Source organism: Lissotriton helveticus, chromosome 7, assembly GCF_964261635.1.
Source record: "Lissotriton helveticus chromosome 7, aLisHel1.1, whole genome shotgun sequence".
NCBI classification, from domain to species: Eukaryota; Metazoa; Chordata; class Amphibia; order Caudata; family Salamandridae; genus Lissotriton; species Lissotriton helveticus.
In genome coordinates, this window is record NC_136068.1 from 220,334,240 (window position 1) to 220,361,751 (window position 27,512).

The window sequence follows — 27,512 nt, forward strand, 5'->3', positions numbered from 1 at the left end:
CTAAGGTTGTATCTTTTCTCAGAGGGCTCCCTTTGGGGAGATTTGTGTCCTTGGTCCGGAGATCTTTCTCTCCGCCGAGGAGACCTTCCTCTGGACTGGAATCGTTTTTCTTTGGGAGTGGATTGTTTATTTCCATCCCAGCTCTTTTTTGGAGTGTTTAGATTATTTTTAATAAATACCTTTTCAGGATTTTCAATTAGTTGGGGTTTCACTGGTTTCCCACCCAAACTATCTCTTCCTAGTTCTTCATAGGATTTTTCTATGATTCCGGCAAGTTCAAATGGCTGGTCTGCTATATCTGTTTCTTTCAATCTTTGGCGGATTGCCACATTTGCTGCTTCCCCCTTTATGTTGGCTAGTAATATTGCCGAGACCTGCTTGAAGTCTTTCAGTAATTTCATACCCAGAGTTAAGGCAGGTTCTGGACCGTATTCGCTTTGAATCTGTTTTAGCACATCTGGTATTACCGACATGGACGGAACACCATGTGTTTTTGTGTAAATGGAAGCAAAGACTGTACCCCAAGTGTCACAGTCCTCCACATGTGGTGCGATTCCCATTGGAAGACAGATAGTCAGAATTCTGTGTTTCTCAACAGGGGTGGTATCCGGAAACACCGCCTCTATTTGAGTGATTTTTTTGTGCTAACCAGAATGGAATTTGTTCCCGTTTAATGGGTACTTTACCTAGACAGGACTGTATGTTCTGTGGTGTAATTTTATTTGTGTTCCCCTGATGAGGGGTCAGCTGTGGAATTTTAATAGCTGTTTGGACTGTTGAGGTCCGCATTACATATTGGACTAATTGTCTGTGTATTTTAATCAGTTGTTTTAGCTGTGCTAAAAGATCTGGTGCAGACATTTCTTCAATGTCTGGATGTGGTGTGTATCCGGCTAGAACCGGCCACGTTGCTCCTGGTCTACCTAGTGGACCGAGCCTAGTGATGTGATCATTATGTTTTAGGGCGCCTTTAAACCAGAGCAGGTGCTCTTGGTATTTTAGTGGTATTTCCACCTCCTCGAAAGGAGTGTACTCATCCGGAGGTTCCTCTATCTTGTAATAGTGGAATTCCTTTGTTACAGCGTTTGCTGCTGGAAAGTTTATCCATGAATAGAATACCTCTGTCTGCCGATATTCATGTGCCTCAATTACGAATATGACTGTACCACCTCTTGATGTCAGTCCATTTTTTATAAGTTTTAAGGTTATAGTCTTTCTTATGCTGACCGGGATGAGTATTGCTTCCGGGTCAGATTGCAGGACACTATTGTCATCCTCTGTGAGACGAGCTGCTATTCTAGCTGTCTCCCTCTCTTCTTCAGTTTCTGACATTTTTACTGATAGAAGGGTTTTTGTTGCAGATCAGGTTTCCACGGAAACAAAGATTAGATGCACAATATTTTGGAACAGTGTATCCTTCAACGTTGAATAAACCAAAAAACTATACATAGGAGTCTTCTCCTACTAAGTTTGGCGGATTTTAACCTTTTACCCACTCCAGACGTCTTTGGAGTATTTATGGGAGAAAAGGGTCTGTGTGAAAAAGCACGACTGAGTTACTCTAATGCCTTGCATTAGATTTATCGCCTATCCAAACCGTTGGGCGCCATGTAGTGTAGTTCCTATTTTCCCAATAGGCTCTGCGCATTGGAATAATATCTTCAATAGTATAGACGTAGGACAGAGGTTAACTAGGTCTTCTACTGACGATATTAGACTTAAAGTTATGTGTGCCAGCTAGCTCAGAGTTCACTAGAAACTTTCTCGAATAGGCAAGGAGGAGTTTAACCTCCCTGGATAGACAAGAAGGGATTTAGTTTCTGACAACCATAGAATATGACAACTTTGCTCTCCCTAATCAAGAGTATATCTCTAGAGTCGTGTGAAAACAAAAGACAACTATTTTACTCAGTCAATACGTGCATACTTAGTTTCACCAGATTGTAGAGAAAAGAAGAGACGGCGTGTTCAATAAAAAGGTGTTATTTATTGATCAGTCTCTTTTCTCATACAAGAGAAATGAATCGCTACAAATGCAATACTTATGGTTAAGTAAAGTGCATACAATAAAAGCAGGATTATAAAATAATACTGTAAAAGCATTTATATGGTTTCTTAGCCATATGATACTTTAAAATGGATAAAAGATATACATACATATATACATTGACTAATCGTACTCAACTGGTGCTTCTAACTACGCCTACCCCGGTGTACCTGACCTAAGCCTAATACGTGGGAGGGAGTAAGTAAGTAGCAGTTTAAGTTAAGTTTGGTTTGCCAAGAATCTGACTCAATAATTCTCTGTAAGGGGTTAGTCAGTTCAGTACCTGGGATTTAGAAGGCTGGAGGGCTGGTATCTCTGTCTCAGGACTCGGCATCCCAGTTACCCGCGAGGGCAAGCTGGAAACGCGGGAGGCTGGATTTCTCGGCAGGAAAAAAGGCAGCGTCTCTCTCAGCGCGTCAAAAGGGAGGGGCAGCGTCCGTGGGCTTCCTGCATCAGCTGGGCTCTTCGGCAAGTAGCGCTGCTCCAAGCTCATCACCACCGTGTGTTTGCTAAAGGCAGCGTCGGTATATTTATACCTGAAAGGTGCCGAGTTTGACGTAAGGATGGACATAAGACGTCATTAAGGATGTCATAAGAACTGGTCGTTCTTACATTCTTTACAGGAGTTCTCGAACGAAATCAAAACAATAGCTGCGAGGGATTTCCCAGGTCTGCTGGAGGTTTGTTTTGTTTTGAGAACTCGGTGTGCTTTCTATGGGGCTGGAGGAATAGTGCTTGCCTAATGTGATAGCATGCGCTATGACTTAATCTGAAAACGGGTTTCTGTGCCGCTGTATGGCTATTAGTGATTTATTAACCGGACAAGGGTCAGAAATAGGAGTATCGATACAGGTCCCTATATAAACACACTACAACTCGATGCAGCAATGGTAAATTATTTGGGATCAAATGGGATGTTTGGTACTAATGGACGTATTGGGTTAGATCGCCCAGCGAAGCAGACTTTCATAAATGGAAAGCAATTGTGCTGAATTTATTATATTTTTATGCATTCTTGGTTTTTCTATAAAATTGAGTTTTAAGATAAAGCAAATATGCAGAAGGGACCATTAATAAATATTGGGGCTACTAGAAAGCGAGACAAGGTCCTCCTGTTACAAGTAGATTACCCAAGACGTCTCACAAATAGGATCACGGAAAAACACCTATTGGGTTTGGCCAACTTTTAACAGAGACAAAATGTTCCACATTGGGAAGAGGTACTGGTTAATTTCACAGAATGGTTTAATAAACAGTGTAGTTCTATGCCTAAGCAGACCCCACAGGATTTTGCGGCATAGATTTGCAAATTTTGCAGCACAAGTATTTATATTTTGCGGCACTTTATTTGACTTGTAATCATTCATTTTCAGTCTTAAATCATGAAAACTGCTTTAGCAGAGTATTCCACTTTGAAATAGGCATGTTTGCTATATTCCCCTTTGTGATAACATTCTGGATCATAGGTAAAGCCAAGCACAATAGCACAAGGTTGCTGGTCATCCTGTTTTCTGTGGCACTGTGCTGACTTGGGTAGGTGGAAGGAACCCTTGACTTGGGAATGAAGGGCCTATCAACGACTGGTGCATGCAGAGCACGTCCACAGACTCCTTGGGGAGCAGCCTGGAATAGGGCATTGGCTGTTGATGGTGGCAGTAGTGGGTAGGTGGAATTGTCACTGGGAGGGAAGGGAACCTTGACTTGCAATTGCATTTATTTATTTAGAAAGTTTTACATAGTGCAAACATTACCACCGAGGGTATTAGAGCGCTTTACAGTTTATACATCAAGGATGGTACAAGCAAACAAAACAGAACCAACAAAGCAAAGAATTCACAGTTTTATAAAGTCCGGCATTCTTGTGACCCTGGCATCTGGGCCACAAATCAACGACTGTGGCCTCAATATCGAATGGAGTAGCCAGTCAGAGGCAGACATTTCTTCATGAGGAGCCCTTGACTTCTTTATTGAAGAGGACAGTGGAGGGTTCACCCTGACTTCGGGGGGAGGGGAGTTCCAAATCCTCTGAGCCATACCTCAGAAGGCTCGATTGTAGGTTTTTCTTTTCTTGAATATTTGTGGTTTGAGCAATAGGGTGCTAGCGCTTTGAGAGGCTCTCGAACCACATGAGAGCTCTAGTTTCTAAGCGAGGTACAGCAGGGTATTGAAGTGGATGGCTTTGGGTGCCATCATGCATGCGATTTTTAACTGTATCCAAGCTTCATACCAAAGCCAGTTCAGGGACAGCAGGTCCGGAGAAATATGGTTGTATTTTTTAGTGACAGTCATGAGCCTAGCAGCAGAATTGAGGGCAACCCTATGAGAGCAGTATTCACTCTGGGCAAGCTGCAAAGCGTTGCGCTGCTATAGTTCAGCTTTGAGATCACTAATGCTTGCATTGCAACCTTTAGGTCATGAGCAGGGAGATAAGGTTTGAGTTTCCTTAGGATGCAGAGTTGGAGGTTCACTCCTTTGGTGAGGGAACTGATGTGCTTCTAGTGGTTACTACCCCTGACAAGGCTTTGAAGCGCTTTTAGGTGAGTAGAACCCAAAAAGGATTAGTGGTGAATTAGTATAGGGAAATATGAAATTAATTTGAGCTGTGGACATGAGTCTGTTAGTTGGATTGAAAAGGATAGTGAAGGGATAGAAAAGGGACGGGTCGAAAAAGTCTTTATTTGGTGATCATAGCAGTAGGAGGAGGTTTGGGAGGAGCAGAGGAGATATGGAGGGGGAAGAGTCTCTAGAAGTGAATTAAGGAGAAAGATGAGGTATTGGATGAGTGTAGGAGGGATACATGGAGGAAGGGTTTAAAAGGCTTGTTTTTATGGCATTAATATGTACATAGCAGTACTTGAAAGTATGCTCAGCACAACACAGTAGCTAGAGAGCTTGAAAAACATCAGTTTTATTTTGGTGAAAGACACAGGAAAGCTCTTAACAACCTTTGCACATGTAAGTCATCTTGCAAATGTGTCATCCTTGGATCATATTCTGCCTCTCCAAACTCCTGGAACAAGAGCAAATTCAGAAAATAAACATCAGGCCCCTAATATTATATGGCATTATGTAAGGACTTGCATGATTTGCAGTTCTCATATAATAATGGGATGCCCAAATACAATAGAACGTGTAAAAAGATTGGTAACCACCTCCGGAAAAAATCGTAACTATATTGAACAGGATTCAAATGACCATTTGAGCAAATGATTACCTTCGACTTACAACTAGCTAATGTATTGCATACAGACCAACACATCAACAGAATAAATAGAACCATGGCAAGCAAAAGAATGTAACCACCATAGTCAACCTTGAATTGTGGCAGAAATACAATTACTGTGCTGGTCCAAGCACTTGCACAAATTTGAAATGTAAATACTGCCCTGAGGAACGCAATCACTACTCGGCGGAGAAAACTGCTAAAATTGCAAAATAGAAAGATGGATTTTCACACTGATAAGTCCTATGCAGGAAAGAGATAAATCACTTTTACTGGAAAATTGATATTTTGACTAAAGCTTTGCTTGCTCCTTTCTAAAAACATAGAACACAATTCTCCCACTTCTGCCCCAAAATCTCCCAACTTAGGGGTCGATTAGGATCGCGGACGGACTTGAGTCCGTCCGCGACCCCTGAGGAGGAGGGAACGTCCGCATGGGCTGCGGCGTTCCCTCCGATCTGATTAGGATGTGACCGCCAGGGTGGCGGTCACATCCTCTATCTCTAACATTGCGGCGGGTGCAGCTTCAAGCTGCACCCGCCCCAATGTAAAAAATGCATGCACAGCATTTGCGTGCACAAAGCGGCAGGCACCGTGCGGTGCCTGCTGCATTGTGCACGCAAATGCAGGGGGGTACCATAGGTACCCCCCTTATGCACCCCCCCCACCCCTTCACCCAGGGGGCACGCAACGGGACCCCGAAGTGAAGGTCCGTATGCTTTTTCACGGCGGAAAAGCCGCCGTGGAAAAGCATAGAATTGCAGACATCCTAATATGCCTGGCGGTGTCTGATAGACACCACCAGACATGTTAGTGCTTTTCCGCCGCGGTCGCCTTCCGACCGCGGCGGAAAAGCTGCCGACAGATTATCAGACCCACCAGCCATCCTAATTTGGTGGTGGGTCTGTGGAGGCTCCGCTGCGGTGTTCCCGCATCCTCCGGGCCGGCGGTGGCTTCCGCCGGCCCGGAGGATGCGGGAATTCCGCAATCATAATGACCCCCTAAATGTGCACCCAGCCATCCTTTAGTCCAACAGCTTCATCTCTAGTCCACCTGCATTGGCAAATAGTTTTAGTCTGAATAAAAAAAACATTTTAAAAAACTGTGAAAGTGACGTGTGAACCTAGAGATCAAATTGTCTGCAATAAGAGCAATTAATCAGGTAGCGCTTGTGCTGCAATTGCAGATACAGTGGAGTTAAACAAGCCTTTCACACGTTGCATAGAAGGGAGAGCAGCCTACCACAGAGATGTGTGCAGGCTGCTGTAGTCGATATTTGTGTCTGACTCTGCCTTTCATTATTTCAATTGTTAAATGTAGCTCCACAAAGCTACATAACTGACGTGAGCACTATACTGAAAACACATTTTTGGTTGTGATTGCTGTAAGGCAGCGATACAAAATCATGTGGTTTGAGCGCAGGGCCTCTACTCACTAGGTTGATGTTTAGTCCCACCCAGGTCGCAACAGCCGAATGAGTCTGCACTCTCATGTGACCCGACCTGACCTGGTCAGAGCCGGTCGCTCCACCCGCCGCGTGGCCCATCCTTAGTGTGCCCGGTCTCCGTTTGCTGCCGCCGCTGCCCGTTCGTATCTGCCTCACTGTTGTGCCCCTGATCTCGTTGTGCCAGTAATTGTATTTATCCAGTAATTGTATTGTGCCAGTAATTGTACTTTTACAGTAATTGTATTGTGCCAGTAATTGTATTTCTCTCGTCCTCTGTTGTGCCCCTGATTGCTTTTGTGTGCCTGCACCGCCGTTTCTCTCCCGCTGCTCCACCCCGCTTCCCGCTCCCTGCCGCTGCTCCCCCGCGGCCCCACCCCCGTTCCCTCCAGCATCACCGCACCGCTCCCCTCCCCACTCGCCACCCCGCTCCCGCCTACCAGCTGCTCCTCCCTCCCACTGGATACATAAGGTGGTGTCCGCGAGGCGGGTGGCTGTGACCTGACCTGACCTGGTCAGAGCCGGTCGCTCCACCCGCCGCGTGGCCCATCCTTAGTGTGCCCGGTCTCCGTTTGCTGCCGCCGCTACCCGTTCGTATCTGCCTCACTGTTGTGCCCCTGATCTCGTTGTGCCAGTAATTGTATTTTTCCAGTAATTGTATTGTGCCAGTAATTGTACTTTTCCAGTAATTGTATTGTGCCAGTAATTGTATTTCTCTCGTCCTCTGTTGTGCCCCTGATTGCTTTTGTGTGCCTGCACCGCCGTTTCTCTCCCGCTGCTCCACCCCGCTTCCCGCCGCTGCTCCCCCGCGGCCCCACCCCGTTCCCTCCAGCATCACCGCACCGCTCCCCTCCCCACTCGCCACCCCGCTCCCCCCTCCCAGCTGCTCCTCCCTCCCACTGGATACATAAGGTGGTGTCCGCGAGGCGGGGGCTGTGACCTGACCTGACCTGGTCAGAGCCGGTCGCTCCACCCGCCGCGTGGCCCATCCTTAGTGTGCCCGGTCTCCGTTTGCTGCCACCGCTGCACGTTCGTATCTGCCTCACTGTTGTGCCCCTGATCTCGTTGTGCCAGTAATTGTATTTTTCCAGTAATTGTATTGTGCCAGTAATTGTACTTTTCCAGTAATTGTATTGTGCCAGTAATTGTATTTCTCTCGTCCTCTGTTGTGCCCCTGATTGCTTTTGTGTGCCTCCACCGCCGTTTCTCTCCCGCTGCTCCACCCCGCTCCCTGCCGCTGCTCCCCCGCGGCCCCACCCCCGTTCCCTCCAGCATCATCGCACCGCTCCCCAATCGCCACCCCGATCCCGCCTCCCAGCTGCTCCTCCCTCTCACTGGATACATAAGGTGGTGTCCGCGAGGCGGGGGACTGTGACCTGACCTGACCTGGTCAGAGCCAGTCGCTCCACCCGCCGCGTGGCCCATCCTTAGTGTGCCCGGTCTCCGTTTGCTGCCGCCGCTGCCCGTTCGTATCTGCCTCACTGTTGTGCCCCTGATCTCGTTGTGCCAGTAATTGTATTTTTCCAGTAATTGTATTGTGCCAGTAATTGTACTTTTCCAGTAATTGTATTGTGCCAGTAATTGTATTTCTCTCGTCCTCTGTTGTGCCCCTGATTGCTTTTGTGTGCCTCCACCGCCGTTTCTCTCCCGCTGCTCCACCCCGCTCCCTGCCGCTGCTCCCCCGCGGCCCCACCCCCGTTCCCTCCAGCATCACCGCACCGCTCCCCTCCCCACTCGCCACCCCGCTCCCGCCTCCCAGCTGCTCCTCCCTCGCTCCGCCCCCCCACTCTCCATTTATGGCAGAGTCCGCGCGTATGTGCAGCGTTCACGCGCAGCGGGTGCGCCGATTGTGTGCCGAAGGCACGCCAAAGGCAAGCCCGTCTGCGCCTGGACCGCGCCCTGCGCCAGACCCCTGGCCCCCGCAGATGCCATCCTACCCACCGGTCGTACGACGCCGCTACCCTCAACGCACTCAACACCGGCCGGATCCCCGGCTGCCACCGAGCCACCCCAGGACGCACCCACGGACCCTTCACCTGCCAATCCTGCAAGTTCTCCTGCATCCGGACCTGCACGGCACCCGCCAAGCCGAGCACCAGCAGCAACCACCTGAAGTGCATCCTGCTCAACACCCGCTCCGTCCACAGACACGCAGTGGAACTATGGAACCTGCTCGACACCACATCTCCAGACGTCGCCTTCCTCACGGAAACTTGGATGAACGCCTCCTCAGCGCCCGACATCGCCATCGCCATCCCGGACGGATACAAGATCACCCGGAGGGACCGCGTCAACCAGACAGGAGGAGGCATCGCCATCGTCCACAAGAACACCATCCGCATCACAACCAACTCCGACGACACCCTCACAGCCGCCGAACACCTGCACTTCCAGATACACACCGACCCCAAGACCACACTCAGAGGCACCCTCATCTACAGACCCCCAGGACCCCGCACACAATTCAGCGAAGACATCGCAGACTTCATCAGCCCACACGCCCTCCCCTCCACTGACTACATCCTCCTAGGGGACCTCAACTTCCACCTGGAGAACAACAACGATAACAACACCACCACCCTGCTAGACAACCTCGCCAACCTCGGACTCAAGCAACTGGTGAACAACCCCACCCACTACGCCGGACACACGCTTGACCCAGTGTTCTCCTCCAGCAAGTACATCTCCTTCAGCCAGTCCACCGGACTCCACTGGACAGACCACAGCTGCGTCCACTTCAGCTTCAGAAGGACCACTACTCACCACTACCCGCAACAGGTTCCCCGCAGGAGCTGGAACAAGATCACCACCGACCAGCTCACCACATCATTGAACCCGAACCCTCCCACCAGATCAACGGACCCCAACCAAGCAGCCAACAACCTCACACAGTGGATCACCAACTGCGCTGACGATCTCGCACCCCTGAAAAACCACCCCAGCAGGCCCGGCAGCAAGAAAACCTCCTGGTTCAACGACGACCTCAAGAACTCCAAGAAGAACTGCCGTACCCTCGAGAAAGCCTGGCGAAAAAACCCGACTACAGACAACATGACCGCCCTCAAGCACGCCACCCGCAAACACCACCAGCTGATCCACACCACCAAGAAGACAGAATTCAAGGATCGACTAGACAACAACGCACACAACAGCAAGGAACTCTTCAGCATCGTCAAAGAGCTCTCCAACCCCAGCGCCGGAAACAACAACATCACTCCCTCACAAGACCTCTGCAACTCACTCGCCTCGTTCTTCCACAGCAAGATCGCAGACATACACAACAGCTTCGGCGCACAGACCACGCACCCAACCACAAAACCAACGCCCCCCACCACCACCCTCCGCGCCTGGACCCTGGTCAGCACCGAAGACACCATCCACACGATGAACACCATTCACTCCGGATCGCCAACCGACCCATGCCCCCACCACGTCTTCAACAAGGCCGACTCCGTCATCGCACCCCAACTCCGGCACATCATCAACTGCTCCTTCAACACCGCCACCTTCCCGGAGAGCTGGAAGCATGCCGAACTCAGCGCCCTCCTGAAGAAACCATCAGCAGACCCCACCGACCTCAAAAACTACCGCCCCATCTCGCTCCTCCCGTTTCCTGCCAAAGTCATCGAGAAGACCGTCAACAGACAGCTTGCCGCCTTCCTCGAGACGAACGGATCCCTCGACCACTCGCAATCCGGCTTCCGAGCCAACCATAGCACCGAGACCGCCCTCATCGCAGCCACTGACGACATCCGAGCCCTGCTCGACAACGGGGAAACAGCGGCCCTCATCCTCCTGGACCTCTCCGCAGCGTTCGATACTGTCTGCCACCGCACCCTAGTACAACGCCTCAACAACATCGGAATCCAAGAGAAGGCACTGGAGTGGATCATCTCGTTCCTCTCCGGAAGAACCGAGATAGTCTGCCTCCCCCGTTCAGATCCTAGGCCACCGAAGTCATCTGCGGCGTACCACAAGGATCATCACTCAGCCCCACCCTCTTCAACGTCTACATGAGCCCCCTCGCAGCCATCGCACGCCAACACAACCTCAACATCATCTCCTACGCCGACGACACCTAGCTGATCCTCTCCCTCACCAACGACCCAGCCACCGTCAGAACCAACCTACACGAAGGGATGAAAGACGTAGCCGAGTGGATGATGAACAGCCGCCTGAAACTGAATTCAGACAAGACAGAAGTCCTCATCCTTGGATCATCACCCTCTGCCTGGGACGACTCCTGGTGGCCCCCTGCCCTGGGCAGCGCACCCAAACCAACGGACCACGCACGCAACCTGGGCTTCATCCTGGACTCCTCCCTCTCGATGACCAGACAAGTCAACGCCGTCTCATCATCGTGTTTCAACATCTTACGCATGCTCCGAAAGATCTTCCGATGGATCCCCACCGAAACCAGGAAGACGGTCACCCAGGCACTCGTCACCAGCCGACTGGACTACGGAAACACCCTCTACACCGGAACCACAGCCAAACTGCAGAAAAGACTCCAACGCATCCAGAACGCCTCCGCACGACTCATCCTGGACATCCCCCGACACAGCCACATCTCCGGACACCTGAGAGACCTGCACTGGCTCCCCGTCAGCAAGACAATCACGTTCCGACTCCTCACCCACGCACACAAGGCCCTCCACGACCTGGGCCCCAGGTACCTCAACAACCGCCTGACCTTCTACCCTCCCACCTGCCAGCTACGATCGACCAGCCACGCCATCGCCGCCGTTCCATGCATTCGAAGAGCCCCCATGGGAGGAAGATCCTTCTCCTACCTGGCAGCCAAGACTTGGAACTCCCTCCCCATCCACCTCCGTCTTATCCAAGACCACCTCTCCTTCAGGAAGCAACTCAAGACCTGGCTGTTCGAGCAGTAGCGGACCCCTCTCAACCAAGCGCCTTGAGACCCGCCGGGTGAGTAGCGCGCTAGGCAAACTTCTTGATTGATTGATTAATGTCCTGTGTCAGGAGCCCCCCTTTATCAATGCCCCCACTCAAGTGTGAAAGTCTCGCCGGAGCCATAAGCTGTCCTGACCCTCTAATCCATAAGGCTTCTTCAATTACGCACCACCTAAAATTAAGTAGTACAGCTGTTCAGCACCACATAGTGAAGTGTGCATGGACGGCTAATCGTGTCACCACTTTGTTTGCTCTTGAGACCTTTTGTTTTAGGCCAAAAATGTAATTACTGCTGTCAACGCTCTCCTCGGCTGATTTTGTGATTAGATTGCAAATTGCAAAATGCTCGCTGGTCTGACTGCCACTCTCCAACAGTGCACCTCATCTCTCCATATCCTCTCTCTGACATACAATTTATTTTTTAGGTCTCGCCTGAGCCAGTGCACATGCGCTGTTCTGCGAGGTTTTTAGTAAGGGCTTAAAAAACGCGGAACACACGCTTGTGCGTGGCTTTTTTTTTATCACCTGTTATTGACCTTTGCAAGCTTCTTTCTAAGAAAGACAGTACGCAATTGGCCAAAGGCGGTGCATGTCCCGCCTTCTCTCTCCCCTGGCCTAGGGAGCTCGGGAGCGACTAGCGGCCCGTACTGTGCCAGCTGCATTCCTGACATTTCTTGCAGTGCGAGCGCACCACTTGCGGGCTTGTTTTAATCAGCAGCGGTGCGCAGTGTGCCATCTGTTTCGGGTCACGCCGCTCTTGTTCTGGCTAGTGATGACTGGACCTCCAGACAAGTGTGTTTTATTTGCAGATGCTGTTTTCTTTAGCTGTGATGAAGTTATAGCATGTGATGGAACATCCCCTACACCATGAGAGCTCTCTTCAGTTGCCCAGTTTTAGATTATTGCTTACTTTTCTGAGTTTATCTTCCAACTAGACAAATGTGTTAGTAACAAGTGATGGCTCCGTTCGTTATTTCCCCTCATTCATTCTTGTATTCATCCATGACACGTGCTCCTGCGAAGTAAAGGTATTTCCTCAAGAAGGTGGACAGGCCAAAATGGTCATGTAAATATCCAGGTTACGGGGTGGGGCTTACCTTGAAAGACTATTAAAACCAAAAAAAACAGGCACTTCGATTATATATCTGGGACGTACCAATCAAGAATTTTTTGTGCGTAAAATACATGAAGCTTGTCCTGCTGTTTCCGGTATGCGGTGCTTTGACGGGGTGCTGTGACATCCTCACCTCCAGCTAGAGCCTACAACTTCAAAAGAGCACGTTCTTTCATGAGCTTTTCTTTGTTGAATGTGACTACGCTACCGCCCCCCTGAGGTGTGGGTGGTCACCCCTGTGCCGCAGAGAGCATTTATCCGCAGCACTATTATTACCTCCCTAAGAGACAACCCCTCTCTCCCCAACCCCTCCTCGAGAGGGCTTACTTTCACTCCATCTACATAGATGATAAAAGCCAGAGTCGGACCAGTTATATACCCTTTGACCCAGATCATACAACGCAGTTCCAAGCAGCCGGCATGGAACCTGCAATGCTATTTGGCTCTTACTGTGTGGAAATGTTATCAACAGTGGCACACAAACTCTGGCTGTCATAAGCCGCTTCGCAGCAGGTGATGAAAGGAAGTCTCAGGTGACCTCAGCAAGCTTTCCAGGAGGCCTTGATCACGTCTGACCATTGCAACGTGCTCTGTCTCAGGCGGCAGTGCTGGGCGAAAACTGACATCTGCAGTTTGTATGACGCTTTGACAGAGCACGTGGTGACACTGACAAGGGAGCCTGCCTAGCATCATATGGCTGCAGAAGGGACAAGCTTGGATGTCTGTGCTGTGCCCCGTCTCTGGAGGCTGCTCTGGCGTGCTGTGTCTTGGATGTCTAGGAGTGGATGACTTTAATAGGGTGGCCAGTGGTGTCCACTCTGGGTCTCTGCTTGATCCTGTGCCCCATAAAATCTGCAATACAATAGGAGCTAAAGGGGGAATGAACAGCAGGACAGCCAGCCCCCCACTCAATACATTCAAAAACACTGAATGGCTGCTCCTGATTGGATACAACAAATTAATCCTTCACTATTTTCAGCATGAGGGGGGTTCCTCTCTATAACCTCTTCCACAATTCCCTATATGACCAAACGGTCACTTTGCTGTCTGTGTATCCCAATTCTAAAATACAAAGCTACCATCAACAGCCCACTCATAAACTGAAAAAAGTGTGGGGAGGAAAGAAAGCACCTCAAGGTAACACCACCAAGGGGGCCGCTGACTGGTACTCACCAGCATGCCCACTTCTCATCATTGGTTGCCTTCTTTCCAAAAAGAAATGTGTGTGCATATGAAAAAGACCTCAACCCAATGAAACCAAATGATAGAAAGAACCTAAATGTGAGTGTACTTCCTATGTGTACTATAACAGTGCGTGTGTTAAAGGACCCCGTAAGATCATATAGGGATAATCCTCACCGTTTAAAAATTGGTAAAGATTACTGGCTTGTGATAACCTTTATTCCGTGCTGTAAGCTCTTCCACGCTAAAAATGACTCATGTAGAGCCATAATCAATCATTGATAGCCAACATGTTTCGTCGCTGTTAATATTTTGAGCAACTTCTTCAGCGCTAGGGATCCAAATTAAACTTTCATGGGTGGTTCACATCAAACCTGTGATGGTAATAAAAGACAAAGAAGAAATAGGGGACACAGTCTGTAAATCACATGACACAATAAACAGTGCCACAGTCTTTCACACATAAAAAAACTCAATATTGAAACAATAAAATTCCCGTACCATTAGCTTGCGCCAAGTCTGCATACCTGCAACCTCAATGCGCGGAAAAAACGCGTGACCGCCTAAGGATCTTGTCACCTACACAGATTCAAGAGACAGAGCAACCATATGACTCTCAAGTTAGCCCACATGACCCACACAGGAGCCAAGTACTCTTCATCCACATCCCGCAGTTGTGGACTGAACTTAAGGCAGAGCTGCTTCCCACTTTTTGACTGATCTGCAACCAGTCTCTGTCTAGTGGTATGGTCCCGGCCCGGTGGAAACAAGCAGTGGTGACACCCCTGTTAAAGAAGCCCTCGCTTGATCCGGAGTGTCCTAAGAATTTCAGCCCATCTCTCTCCTGCCTTTCCCAGCCAAAATCGTGGAGCGAGTGGTGAGCAGCACTCTATCCTAGTTTTTGGAACAACATAACTTGCTGGAGGAGGTGCAGTTTGACTTTCGGCCTGCCCATAGAACTGAAACGGCTCTTGTGACCGTGATGGACGAACTTTGGATGCGGGCAGGCAGCTGTTCTGGTTTTGCTCGACCTGTCTGCCGCCTTCGACACGGTCAACCACGGGATCCTGCTGAAGAGACTGAGAGAGGTTGGGGTGAGGGAAGCAGTCCTGAGGTGGTTTCAGTCATTTCTACGGGACAGACAGCAAGTGGTATCCCTCCCCCTTTTCAATCCACCTACTCAAACATCTCGCATGGCGTACCACAGGGCTCGGCTATCAGCCTTATTTTATTCAATATTTTCATGAAACCTCTGATTGCCGTCATCAAAAAGCATAACATTAACATCGTTAACTATGCGGATGCCACACAGTTGATTTTCTCCCTTGAGGGAGACTAATCAATATCGATAGTGTTTCATAATTGCCTGCGTGATACGACCATCTGGCTGAAGGAGAACTCGCTGCAATTCATTGCAGATAAGACAGAGGTGCTTTACAGTCCGAGGGACAGTATTCGCTCTGTCTTGCCATGTAACTTCTGGCCTGCCACTACCTCGTCCATGGTTCAATCTGTGAAGAAGTTCCATAATCTCGGCATCTTGTTTAATTTCAAACTTACTCTGGAATCTTAGGTCATGAAAACTGTGACCTGTTGTCTGGCTATTATCAGGTTTCTGCAGAAGGTCCTTCCTCTGCTTCCATCTCATGCTCGGGCTTTGATAGTACGTAGTACTATTCTTAGTAGACTTGATTATTGTAATGCTCTGTTTCTCGAGTCTCCTAAATTCTTGTTTGACAGGTTGCAGAGTATTCAGTCTACAGCCGCCAAATTGGCTTTGGGGTGGCCTAGAAGATCTGCCTCTTCAGCGGCTATGGCAGAACTGCACTGGCTTCCGCTTAGACAAAGAGTCCAGTTCAAGTCTCTCTGCATAGTGTTTAAAGCCTTGCATAGGTTGGGGCCTGTGTCTATGCAGAGAAAGTTTGAGTGGTATGCTCCTGCGAGATGCCTTTGCTCTTCTTCAGCAAGACTTGTGATAATTCCCAGATTTAGGAGAGTCAGGGCAGGTGGTCGAACATTTGGGTACGCTTCTGCCAAACTTTGGAATGACCTTCCTCTGGAGCTAAGACAAGTTAGTGATCTGTGTGTCTTTAGAAGGAGACTCAAAACCTGGTTGTTCCCTAAAACCTAGTCGGATGTCGGCTCCGGTTCATCTCCTTGTCCTTTCTTATCTTGAGTCAACAGCGCCAGGATGCCTTTTTGGTGATAGTGCGCTCTATAAGTTAAATAAATAAATAAAGTGCTGTGTTACGTCTCCTAAGGCTGCTCTATGCGTGCTGTGTCTTGGATGTGCGTGCTGTGTTCAGTCTCCGAAGGCTGCTCTGTGCATGCTGTCTTGGATGCCTGTGCTGTGTCCCGTCTCCGAAGACTGCTCTGTGCGTTCTGTGTCTTGGATGTCTGTGCTGTGCCCCGTCTCCGAAGGCTGCTCTATGCGTGCCGTGTCTTGGATGTCTGTGCCCAGTCTCAGAAAGCAGTGCTTTTAGTGCTGTGTCTTAGACATCTGTGCTGTGTCCAATCTCTGATGACTGTGCTACGCGTGCTGTGTCTCAAATGTCTATACTACGCACAGTCTCAAAAGGCTTCACTATACATGCTATGTCTTAGATGTCTGTAGCACGCTTAGTCACTGACGGGAGTGCCATATGTCCTGTGTCTTAGATGTCTGATCTGCGCTCAGTCTCTAAAGCCCGCCCTATGCATGCTGTCTTAAATGCATGTACTATGCCCAGTCTCAGGAGCCTTTGCTATGTCCCTCCCAGACATTCCTCTACGCTCTTCTCAGGGGGTTGTAGTATGACGTGTCTGTAACTCAGCCTCAGAGGTTTGTACCATCCCTTGCCTCCTAAGTCTCTAGTGTACGCTTCCTCATGTGGTTGCAGCATGACAGATCTAAGATAGCAGCAACTTGCTCTGTCACAGAGGTCTGTCCCATGCTTGTCTCGGATGCTTCTAACATGCTCTGCCTCAGGAGGGTGTAACATTCACCGATTCACATGCCTGTAATATGCTATGCCTCAGATGGCCATGCTATGTCTCGGATGCCTCTAATATCCTCTATCCCAGGTGTTTGTAAACTGACCTACCTCAGATGCCACTAACATGCACTGTCTTAGCTGGTGCTACAGCTGGCCCCTGAAAGTGGAAAAAGTCCCTTCAATGGCCATATACTTCAATTATGTGCATGCATCAATACATATCTAGAACTAGTGACAGAAGGAAGATAATACTAAACAGAAATCATTCAAAAAATTGTATTTATTATTTCTCTTTTTTGTAGGTATAAAGTCATATAAAAATCGTTATAAATCAGACAATTCTATAGAAGACACATCAATTAATTATACAAATTCATAAGCAACACAATAGAATCATAAAAATAAGCAACAAATGAATAAATATACCCCATGGTGTCAGACATACAACCAACTTACTCTCGTGCTACCAATCATACTACAGTCAAACCTCATACATAGATGAAAAAAGGAACTGGTTAACAATTAGCCAGATCACACAGCTAAAATTGTTCAAGGGCTCCGGAAAAGGAATAGTGGCCCTTGTAGCAGGTCTACGCGCGTTTCGGTGGTTCAAGCCACCTTCATCAGGACCTTGTTCATCATTTTGTGCAGAACCCGGGGATCAGACAGAACAAAAAACCTAAAAAAGGAGAATAAATCTGTCACTCAGACATCCACAAGTGAAATTTTATAAAAATACATAAGACATTCACTATTACAGTTAAGCTATGGGGGCTCATCAACGTGACTATAGTAGGATCCTATACTATGATAGTTAAGGGAACATGATTTAACTATCTTCATAACAAAGCGAAAAAAGAGACCTATTGGGCCAAGAATACCTATTCACTCTCAGAGCATGTTACCGGCTAAATTTTGAACACCAGATAAAAGGGACTCACAAGTTGGCTGTTTACATGGAAGCCTAACCTCAAAGGAAAGGGGGAGACTCGCCATAGCACATCTGTTCGTTGCAAATACTTACAAGAAAGCACAGTAAATATTTCTCATTTGTAAGTGCGATTATAAAGGTCAAATGAGGGACCAGATCAATTAAACAGCATCTACAAAGAAATTAAGGGAGGCTGTCAATTGAGATATAATGGCGACTTGCTGAAACTTGCATGGACTGTATCTCCACTGTGTATAGAAGTAAGCCTACACCCCTCCTTTTATGGCTTTATTGTTCGTTGTTATCTTGGACATGTATATTATGTGTAGTGCGTCAGTCCTTATTGGACTTTTTTGTTATTTTTCATTCATTGCACAGATTATGAAGTAACAGTACTTAGTCCCTTCGCCGTCTGCTCCAATTAACTTGAGACCTTCTTTTAATACGACACATTGATGTATTTCGTGAAGTTTCACTGAATAAGGATACACTGCGACTGCTTTGGTAGGTCACCGTCAGTGCGAAATAAGGATGGGTGTTTGTAGGAAGCATCCACACGACATGCAATTCACGTTATTTGTGTATAAATTATGACATGATGGCGTTTAACATTCTTCTTGTAGCCATCAATACGGATGAAGTCCTGAGTCTTACATGCCTTGTTTGCTCTCATCATGAACGACGCTATTGGTAAGCCCTATTAAACCTGGGAAATGCAAGAGTTTCAGCAAGTCGCCATTATATCTCAATTGACAGCCTCCCTTAATTTCTTTGTAGATGCTGTTTAATTGATCTGGTCCCTCATTTGACCTTTATAATCGCACTTACAAATGAGAAATATTTACTGTGCTTTCTTGTAAGTATTTGCAACGAACAGATGTGCTATTGCGAGTCTCCCCCTTTCCTTTGAGGTTAGGCTTCCATGTAAACAGCCAACTTGTGAGTCCCTTTTATCTGGTGTTCAAAATTTAGCCGGTAACATGCTCTGAAAGTGAATAGGTATTCTTGGCCCAATAGGTCTCTTTTTTCGCTTTGTTATGAAGATAGTTAAATCATGTTCCCTTAACTATCATAGTATAGGATCCTACTATAGTCACGTTGATGAGCCCCCATAGCTTAACTGTAATAGTGAATGTCTTATGTATTTTTATAAAATTTCACTTGTGGATGTCTGAGTGACAGATTTATTCTCCTTTTTTAGGTTTTTTGTTCTGTCTGATCCCCGGGTTCTGCACAAAATTATGAACAAGGTCCTGATGAAGGTGGCTTGAACCACCGAAACGCGCGTAGACCTGCTACAAGGGCCACTATTCCTTTTCCGGAGCCCTTGAACAATTTTAGCTGTGTGATCTGGCTAATTGTTAACCAGTTCCTTTTTTCATCTATGTATGAGGTTTGACTGTAGTATGATTGGTAGCACGAGAGTAAGTTGGTTGTATGTCTGACACCATGGGGTATATTTATTCATTTGTTGCTTATTTTTATGATTCTATTGTGTTGCTTATGAATTTGTATAATTAATTGATGTGTCTTCTATAGAATTGTCTGATTTATAACGGTTTTTATATGACTTTATACCTACAAAAAAGAGAAATAATAAATACAATTTTTTGAATTATTTCTGTTTAGTATTATCTTCCTTCTGTCACTAGTTCTAGATATGTATTGATGCATGCACATAATTGAAGTATATGGCCATTGAAGGGACTTTTTCCACTTTCAGTTTAATTGTTCCTCCCCTCTGTCCCTTGGCCACATTCGCTCTTTTGAGGGGGTCCCATTGTACATGTTACAGCTGGCCCCTGAGCCTGTAACCAGCTCTGTCTCAGATGCCTGCACCATGCCTTGTCTCGGATGCCTCTAATATGCTCTGCATCTGGAGGTTCTAACATTCACGGATTCACATGCCTGTAATGTGCCTTGCCTCAGATGTCTTGACCGTGCATTGTCTCAGATGCATCTAGCATGTTCTTTCTCACGGGGATGTAACATTCAAAGATTCACATGCTTGTAACGTGCCATGCCTCAGATGGCCCTGCCACACCTTCTCTCAGAAGCCTGTAATGTGCCATGCCTCAGATGGCCCTGCCACACCTTGTCTCAGAAGCCTGTAATGTGCCATCCTTCAGATGACCCTTCCACGTATTGTCTCACATGCCTGTAATGTACCATGCCTCAGACGGCCCTGCCAGACCTTGTCTCACATGCCTATAATGTGCCATGCCTCCCTGCCACGCCTTGTCTCACATGCCTGTAATGTGCCATGCCTCAGATGGCCCTGCCACGCCTTGTCTCACATGCCAATAATGTGCCATGCCTCAGAGGGCCCTGCCACGCCTTGTCTCACATGCCTGTAACGTGCCATGGCTCAGATGGCCATACCCCACATCAGTGGCCTGCATATGTACCTGGGTGCTGTGTGAGCAAAATGTACACTTCACAGCCTCTTACAAATGAGTTTTCTTTTCCTCTTCACATGCAGTTAGGGTTTCAGTATCATCCGCCCGAAGGTGAAATGTATGTAGCACCCAGGATAACATACGTGCTTCATGGCTAAATATTTATAAGGTCCCAATGGCGAGACCTATTGGCTATGCCAATGCTTGTTTATAGTGCAACTCATAGTCCACTCACACTCAGTTCAGTGATTTGATTGGTACAAGTTTTTTGCAGCAGGCACACTAACCTTCAACGCTACTTTATGAGGAGTCAAAACTGCCACTAGATAAAATTCTGATTTCTCATCATGAGGAACATTAATCACCAGAGTTTTCTTGAAATTTTTATTGCTGCCTGAAAACCTGCTGAACGCACAAGGAAGTTCACAAGCTTTTAACCCAATAGTTATTTTAAAACACAGTGCCCCCAATCAAAGCCACTGCAGATGCCTGCAGCACCAGTTGCACCGCCCTAAAGCCACTCTGTGGACGCTCTATGTATCTATATATAGGACCATCAGTCACATTACACAAGGTCACGTTCGTGTATTTTTTCGGGACTGGGAGAGGGAGTGATTTACACAAAACACTGATGTTGAGCCCAAGCCGAGACTCAAACTGGTTCCCCAGTTTCAAATTCGGCAGCTCTGGCTGTTAGTCCACAGCCTTTTGCATATTAGATAAGACAAGGAAGTTGAGGGAGTGAAACACAGCCCGAGCAAATTGGGATTGCAGACTATACTATATGTGGAAAATCTATTATGTCAACAACACTTACTCCAAGTCTTGTACTAACCCAGCTCAAAGCTAAGTCAAAAGATATACTGAATTAAGAAAAGAGCAGTTGGTCAAATATCTCCAATGTATCTAACAGATTTAATAGACCCTTACATGCTATCTGAAAAAAATGTGAGCCATCTTTATCCCGGGACACTATAATTATAAAAAGCCATTACCAATATTCATCGATAAGGTCTGCGCCAGAGAAAAGGCCTATATTTCAACTAAAGAAAAACTGAATGATCAGTTTACCACTCTAGATCCATGCCCAATGTGGGAGGAGTCCCAAAAAATTGAGGGCAGTTACATATTGCCATTCTGCAATAGGCTCAGTCCCTATACTGTTTGTGATATGCCCAACATGCATCACAAATTGCCATGTATGAATGAAGATATAGACGTGAAGCAGAACGGAGAGGCGATTACATCCAATCAGGGTGATGCATTCATAAATAAAGTCATAAATTTAGACACAAACATAAGCAAAATCAAAGACTTTGACATAACACTGGTAATTACCACATATGTGTCTACAACCAATACAAATAAAGATGTGATTAATCTGATTATAATAACAAACAAGATGCTTACAGGACAACTAACAAAATGGATGGCAATGCAACACCAGCCTGGTGGCCTTTCAAGGGAGCCCAAAAAGTAATAAGTGAGCCAGACCCTGAATTAGAACCAGTTAAAATATCTAAAAATAACAAGTAACCTTGTAAAAACCGAAACAAAAAAGAATGTTAAAAGCCGTAGTTTACAGCTGCCAGAGGGACAAAGAGTATATTAAATATTAGAAAAGGACAATACAATAAAGCCACAACATTCTCCAACTAAGGAGAGGCCAAGTCTGAAGCAGAATGACTTACAAGTGTCCCTCCATAAATTGCATAACAACTTGACTGAAGACTCCGATTCGAAACCATCACAGACTCAAGAAAAAAAGGTAGAAGTTCTACCTGTGGAGTCAATTCAAGACTTATCAAATATGCAATTTAAGAGTTAAAGCCTCGTTAATTTGGCAGCGAAAGATAAAACCCTCAATTACATTATGCTCTTCGACTCTTTAACAGTAGAAACTACCGGCATTAGTAGTCTGTTTATGTCATGCGACAAAAAACACATGACTGCTTCCGAATACTGTTGTTTCTTTAACTCATGTTCTGGGTGTGAAACTTCAGGTCAGACAAAAACCAGCTTGAGGATGGGACAGACAATGTATCTCAGGCTCGGTATCAGGAGCCCACCCCCTTTATGGCACCACTCACAGGTGAAAGTCTCGCCAGAACCAGGAGGCAGCCAATAGTAACACAGTAAAGAAGAGAAAAAACTACAACTCCCATGAGCACCTAGGCAACCATAGAGACTACGTCCCTATATAAAGAACCATAGAGGGTAAGACTTCCTCTTTCTTTGCTGCTTCGCAGCCAGTTAAGTCTTTTGCCTATACTTTATTGTATAATTGTTGCATATTAAGGCTTTGTGTGCGTTGCTTACTTTCGCGCTGTTGCGCCGCTCCTTTGCCGCTTTCCGACACATTGTCGGTTTGCTTCGGCGCTTGTCTCGACTTTGTGGTATTTGTTGTTGCGGCTGCTTGCTGTGCCGGCTTGCTTTGCGGAGAGCACGGGTCGCCTCTCCTAGTACTCAGGCGCTTTGTGCCCGCGTCTTATTGTGGAGTGGGACTGGGGACTGGGGACTCGGGAGGTCGCGCGCTTCAGTCGCGCGTCGCTCCGCTTCCGGGAGTCCAGGCTGGCCTCTGCGCATGCGCGTTGGCCCCTTTGACGCTCTGTGTTCTTCACGAAGCCCACACACGCGTTCAGGCGGCGTTTTCTCTCAGCCTGTGCCCACTGCCTGCCGGAGAGACCCCAATTTACGCCTTTTCCTCAAACAAGGGTTTGGGCTGGACAACTAATAGAGGCGTTGCCTAGAGTGGTTTATGTATGCAAGCCTGTCCCTCCACTTTTAATTTCTTTGTTTTGGTGGAGTGTTGCTCTACCTGTCTGGCTTGCTTGGGGTTGTCACTCCCCCTGACTGGGTCATTAGTCCTTGGTGTCTGACCTTGTGTTCATTATTTTGTGGGCATTTTTTCCTCCAACTGTTCTGCCACTTCTGCCATCATGGCTGGTTATGAAGATTCTGAGGGATATTATTATGATGAGGAACCAGAGGAATTATTTGAATATGATTTGGTTGACGCCCTTGACCAGGGGGTACAACGCTCGGTCAATACTGCGCTTGTCCGTGCCATTGGTCCATTGAAGCGTCATTTGACCGATTATGCTCACCAACAGGGCTGGATACCTTCTTCAACAGGCAAGCACTCATCTAAATCCCCTAAAAACCCTCATAAGTCTGACTTTGTTAAGTTGGCTACGTCCTTATCTTCCTCAAAGGTTTCTAAGAAGTCTCGTCTGCCTCCTCCGGACACTGATGACACCTCCTCCTCGTCATCTTCTTCAGGTCCCTCTGGTCCCCCCCTGCTAAAAAATCTAGGAAAGAACATTTTGTTGACGCCTCTTCCCATCCACCAGTCCTTACCTTCGAGCCGTCAGACATAGTTCACCCAAATTCGAAATCTTGGCTCCCTGCTCCTGAGGTGGCGGAATATATCCAGGCACACATCCGTGAGCCTTTTGACCAGGAGGTTCGATCTCGTCTCCGTTCGGAGTGTCCTCGCCCGGAGTTGGCGGATAAGCTCGCGGACACTCCGGAGGTGGATCCCACTATTCTGACCTACCTGAAGAAATTCACTAAAGACCCCAAAAAGGGCATTGATAGGTCTTGGCGCTTGTGCCAGGATAAGTTGCTGGATCTCCTTGTCCCGCTTACCAAAATTTTAGATTTGGGTTACCAGGCTCAGGGGTCTGCGTCTGGCATCGACCCCGATGAACTTATTGGTTGGGCTCAGCGGGCTGTTTGTCTATTGGGGAACGCAAATTGTGCTCTATCCACTGAGCGTCGTCGTTCCATCCTATTGAAGATGGACCCCAGATTGACGGAGCCGCCTCGTCTGAGTCGGGGCCTCTTGCTCAGGGTCTCCTTTTTGGTCAGCCCTTCCTTAAGGAGTTGACCAAATTTGTTGCCACCTTTAGCGGCCTGGACAAGGCGCAATCTTCACTCCGCAGGGCATTCCGCCCGGTTTTTGGCAGGGCCGGCCATTCCAGGGGACGTTCGTCCGGCCGTGGTTCTGGCCAGCAGCGTGGCCAACAGTCCCAGCAGGGAGGAGGAACTCAGCAGTCCTCCTATTCCGGAGCTAAGTCTAATTTCTACCCCTCCCGCAAAGGTCGTGGACAAGGCAACAAAGGAGGTTATGGAGGAAACCACGGTGGACGCCAGGATTTCTCCAATGCAGGTGAGCTTGATTCCCTACGACAGTGTTGTTCTGGGGGGCAGGGTGCGATATTTTCTGCAAAATTGGCGCACAATCTCCAGCGATGCATGGATATTACAGACTGTTCAAGGCTATCGCATCGAGTTTTACCATCCTCCCCTTCAAAGTCACGTCCCTTCTCCCCTTGTTTTTTCCCTACTAGATCGGGAAGTAATATACAAAGAAATCAAGGGCCAGATGTAGGTCGGTCGGTAACGGCCGAAAATCGGTATTTTCGGCCATTACCGACCGGTAATTCAGAAATGGTATGTAGGGCCCTGAATTTTACAGAATCGGTAAATTTACCGATTGGTAAATTTACCGATTCTGTAAAATACCGAATCGGTATTTTTACCGATTCGGTAAATTTGAGATGTAGGTGGGACTCTTCTGAGTCCCACAAGCCTTACAGAATCGGTATTTTACCATCAAATCCATTTTGATGGTAAAATACCGATTCCGGTGTGCATGCACATGTGTGCATGCAAACCTCTGCCATATGACAGGCAGACCTGCCCTTGGGGCATGTATGCCTGCCACATGGCACCCGGGCCTATTTTTGGGGTGTCAAAGTGACACCCCCTGCACCCTTGCTAAAATCGGTAATGACCGATTCTGTTATTACAGAATCGGTATTGCCCATTGATTCCTATGGGCTTCACAGCCCATAGGAATCAATAGGAAATACCGATTCGGTATTTCCAGATTCGGTAAATACCGAATCTTAAAGATTCGGTATTTACACATCTGGAAATACCTACATATCCCCCCTTCATATTTACCACTTCTTAAATACCGAATCGGTAAAATTCGGTATTTAAGAAGTGGTAAATATGAATTACCTACATCGGGCCCCTAGTCCCTTCTACTCAAAGGGGCCATTGTGCGGACTTCCCGGCATCCTCAAGGGTTCGTCAGCAATGTCTTCCTGGTGGAGAAGAAGGGGGGAGGCTCTCGCTTAGTGCTCAACCTCAAGGAGTTCAACAACGGAGTGGTTTATCGCCACTTCAAGATGGAGGGCATCCATCTTCTCAGGGATCTCCTTTGCGAGGGCGACTGGATGGTGCGTCTGGATTTGAAGGACGCTTACTTGTCAGTCCCGATCTTCCAACCTCATCGCCGTTTCCTCCAATTTCAATGGTTGGGGACATGGTTCGAGTACACGGTTCTCCCGTTCGGCCTCTCGTCCGCTCCGTGGTGTTTCACGAAGCTTCTGCGCCCGGTTGTGGAGTCGCTGAGGGCGCGCGGGGTCAGTCTAATAGTGTATCTCGATGACATGCTTTTGTTGGCTCAGTGTCCAGTCCAGTTACTGATCCATTTGTCCTGGACGATCGAGCTCTTACAATCTCTAGGATTTCTAGTGAATCCTCAAAAATCTCTTTTGCGTCCCTCTCAGTCGATGGAGTTCTTGGGCTTCCTGGTCGATTCGGTCTCTTGCCAACTACTCGTGCCCTCCCAGAAGATCAGGTCTATCAAACGGGAGTTGACATTACTGTTATCCAAACAGCATGTGTCTTTGAGGTCGATCGCTCGGATTGTCGGCCTCTTGGCTTCATCCATTCAGGCGATTTTTCCGGGGCCCTTACACTATCGAGCCCTTCAGCGTCTGAAAATCAGACATTTGCAGAAAGGTCTTCGCTATTCCGATCTTGTTCCTCTGTCGCCAGATGCCCGGTCGGAGATGATGTGGTGGCTCAACCACATGGAGGCTTGGAACGGAAAAGCCCTATTCGGATCTACCCCGGATGTTGTGCTCGAATCGGATGCCAGTCTTTGGGAGCCCGGTGCGGGTCGGTGACGACGGGCAGCCGTTGGTCACGCGAAGAACTGAATCTTCACATCAATTGTCTGGAGCTCCTGGCGGGCTCGTTTGCGATACGCTGTCTTGCTCCTCAGGCTACCAAGTGTTGCATACTCCTCCGCATGGACAACATCTCTGCGGTTCGGTATGTGAACAAACTGGGAGGGACGAGGTCGAAACTCTTGGCCGAAATTGCGAAGGACTTCTGGCACTTTTGCCTCCAGAGGAAGATCACTCTTATTGCCGAGTATCTCCCGGGTCGCCAGAATCAGGTGGCCGATTGGAACTCTCGCCACCTGCAGGACTTCAGCGATTGGCAGCTTCACCCCCGGGTATTTCGGAGTCTCTCTCGCATGTGGGGTCCACCTTGGATGGACCTGTTCGCCTCTCGCCTCAATGCCCAGTTACCCAAGTTTTACAGCTGGCGTCCGGATCCGGGGGCTCTGGCCACGGATGCGTTTCTCCAGCTTTGGCCTCATCATCTCTGCTATGCGTTTCCCCGGTTCGCGATGATTCCGTGGGTTTTGGCTCGCACAAAGCAATTTCAATCGGAGATCATTCTGATAACTCCTCTTTGGAGGGCTCAGGCTTGGTTTCCGGATCTTCTGGAGCTGAGTTGCTCGACGCCGTTCCTTCTTCCCCAGAAGTGGAACCTGTTGTTGGACCCTCTGCTCAATCCGCATCCTCTAATTCTGTCCGGTCAACTCCGGTTGGTTGCGTGGCGAATTTCGGGGAGCGCTGGAAAGTCCCAGGCTTATCTGGAGACGCTGCACGGTTTATCGGAGAAGCTTGGGCCCCCAACACGCACAAGCGTTACGCGTCAGCTTGGAGGCGATGGTGTGGTTGGTGTTCTGAACGGGACTTGGATCCCGCTTCAGCAGATGTTACTTTAGTGGTTAACTTTTTGGCTTCCATCGCCTCTTCTGGTTCTGCCTACAGAACGGTCAACTCCTTTCGCTCCGCAGTTTCTGCTGGCCACGATTTTGTCGACGGAAAGCCTGTTGGGGAACATCCTTTGGTTTCTAAGTTGCTTCGTGGCATTCGGCTGGTAAAACCGCCTTGTCCCAAATATGTTGCTCTTTGGGATGTCTCCATTGTCTTACGTTTTCTGGAGACTTGGCCTCCCAATTCCTCTCTGTCTCGAAAACAGCTTTCGGCAAAGTTGACGATGTTACTTTGTTTGGTGTCTTGTAAACGCATTTCGGATGTGCGAGCATTGGATCTCGCAGGGCGTTCGTTCTCGCCGGACGGGGTGACTTTTACCATTTCCCGGCGCACCAAATGTAA

The 27,512-nt window shown here is 48.0% G+C and overlaps 1 protein-coding gene and 1 long non-coding RNA gene across 16 annotated transcripts in view; one reads left to right on the forward strand and one right to left on the reverse strand.

Annotated features, from left to right (window-relative positions):
* Positions 1–27,512, reverse strand: part of SPO11 (SPO11 initiator of meiotic double strand breaks) — a 749,185-nt gene that overhangs the window by 647,079 nt on the left and 74,594 nt on the right. Inside the window, exon 1 of one of the 15 annotated variants that reach the window (XM_078651984.1) lies at positions 14,105–14,218. The exons of 13 other annotated variants lie outside the window; for them this stretch is intronic. Coding sequence is in view for 1 of the 2 variants with exons in the window: in XM_078651982.1 (XP_078508108.1) it covers positions 4,993–5,011 (19 nt within the window). In the remaining variant the exon portion in view is untranslated. Of the gene's footprint in view, positions 1–4,992; positions 5,029–14,104; positions 14,219–27,512 lie in introns of those variants that run through there. One more of the 15 variants, XM_078651982.1, reaches the window with a different exon arrangement.
* Positions 18,218–18,691, forward strand: LOC144766714 (uncharacterized). Its single transcript, XR_013597895.1, has 3 exons — positions 18,218–18,337; positions 18,457–18,523; positions 18,611–18,691. It is a non-coding gene; the product is annotated as an uncharacterized LOC144766714 (long non-coding RNA).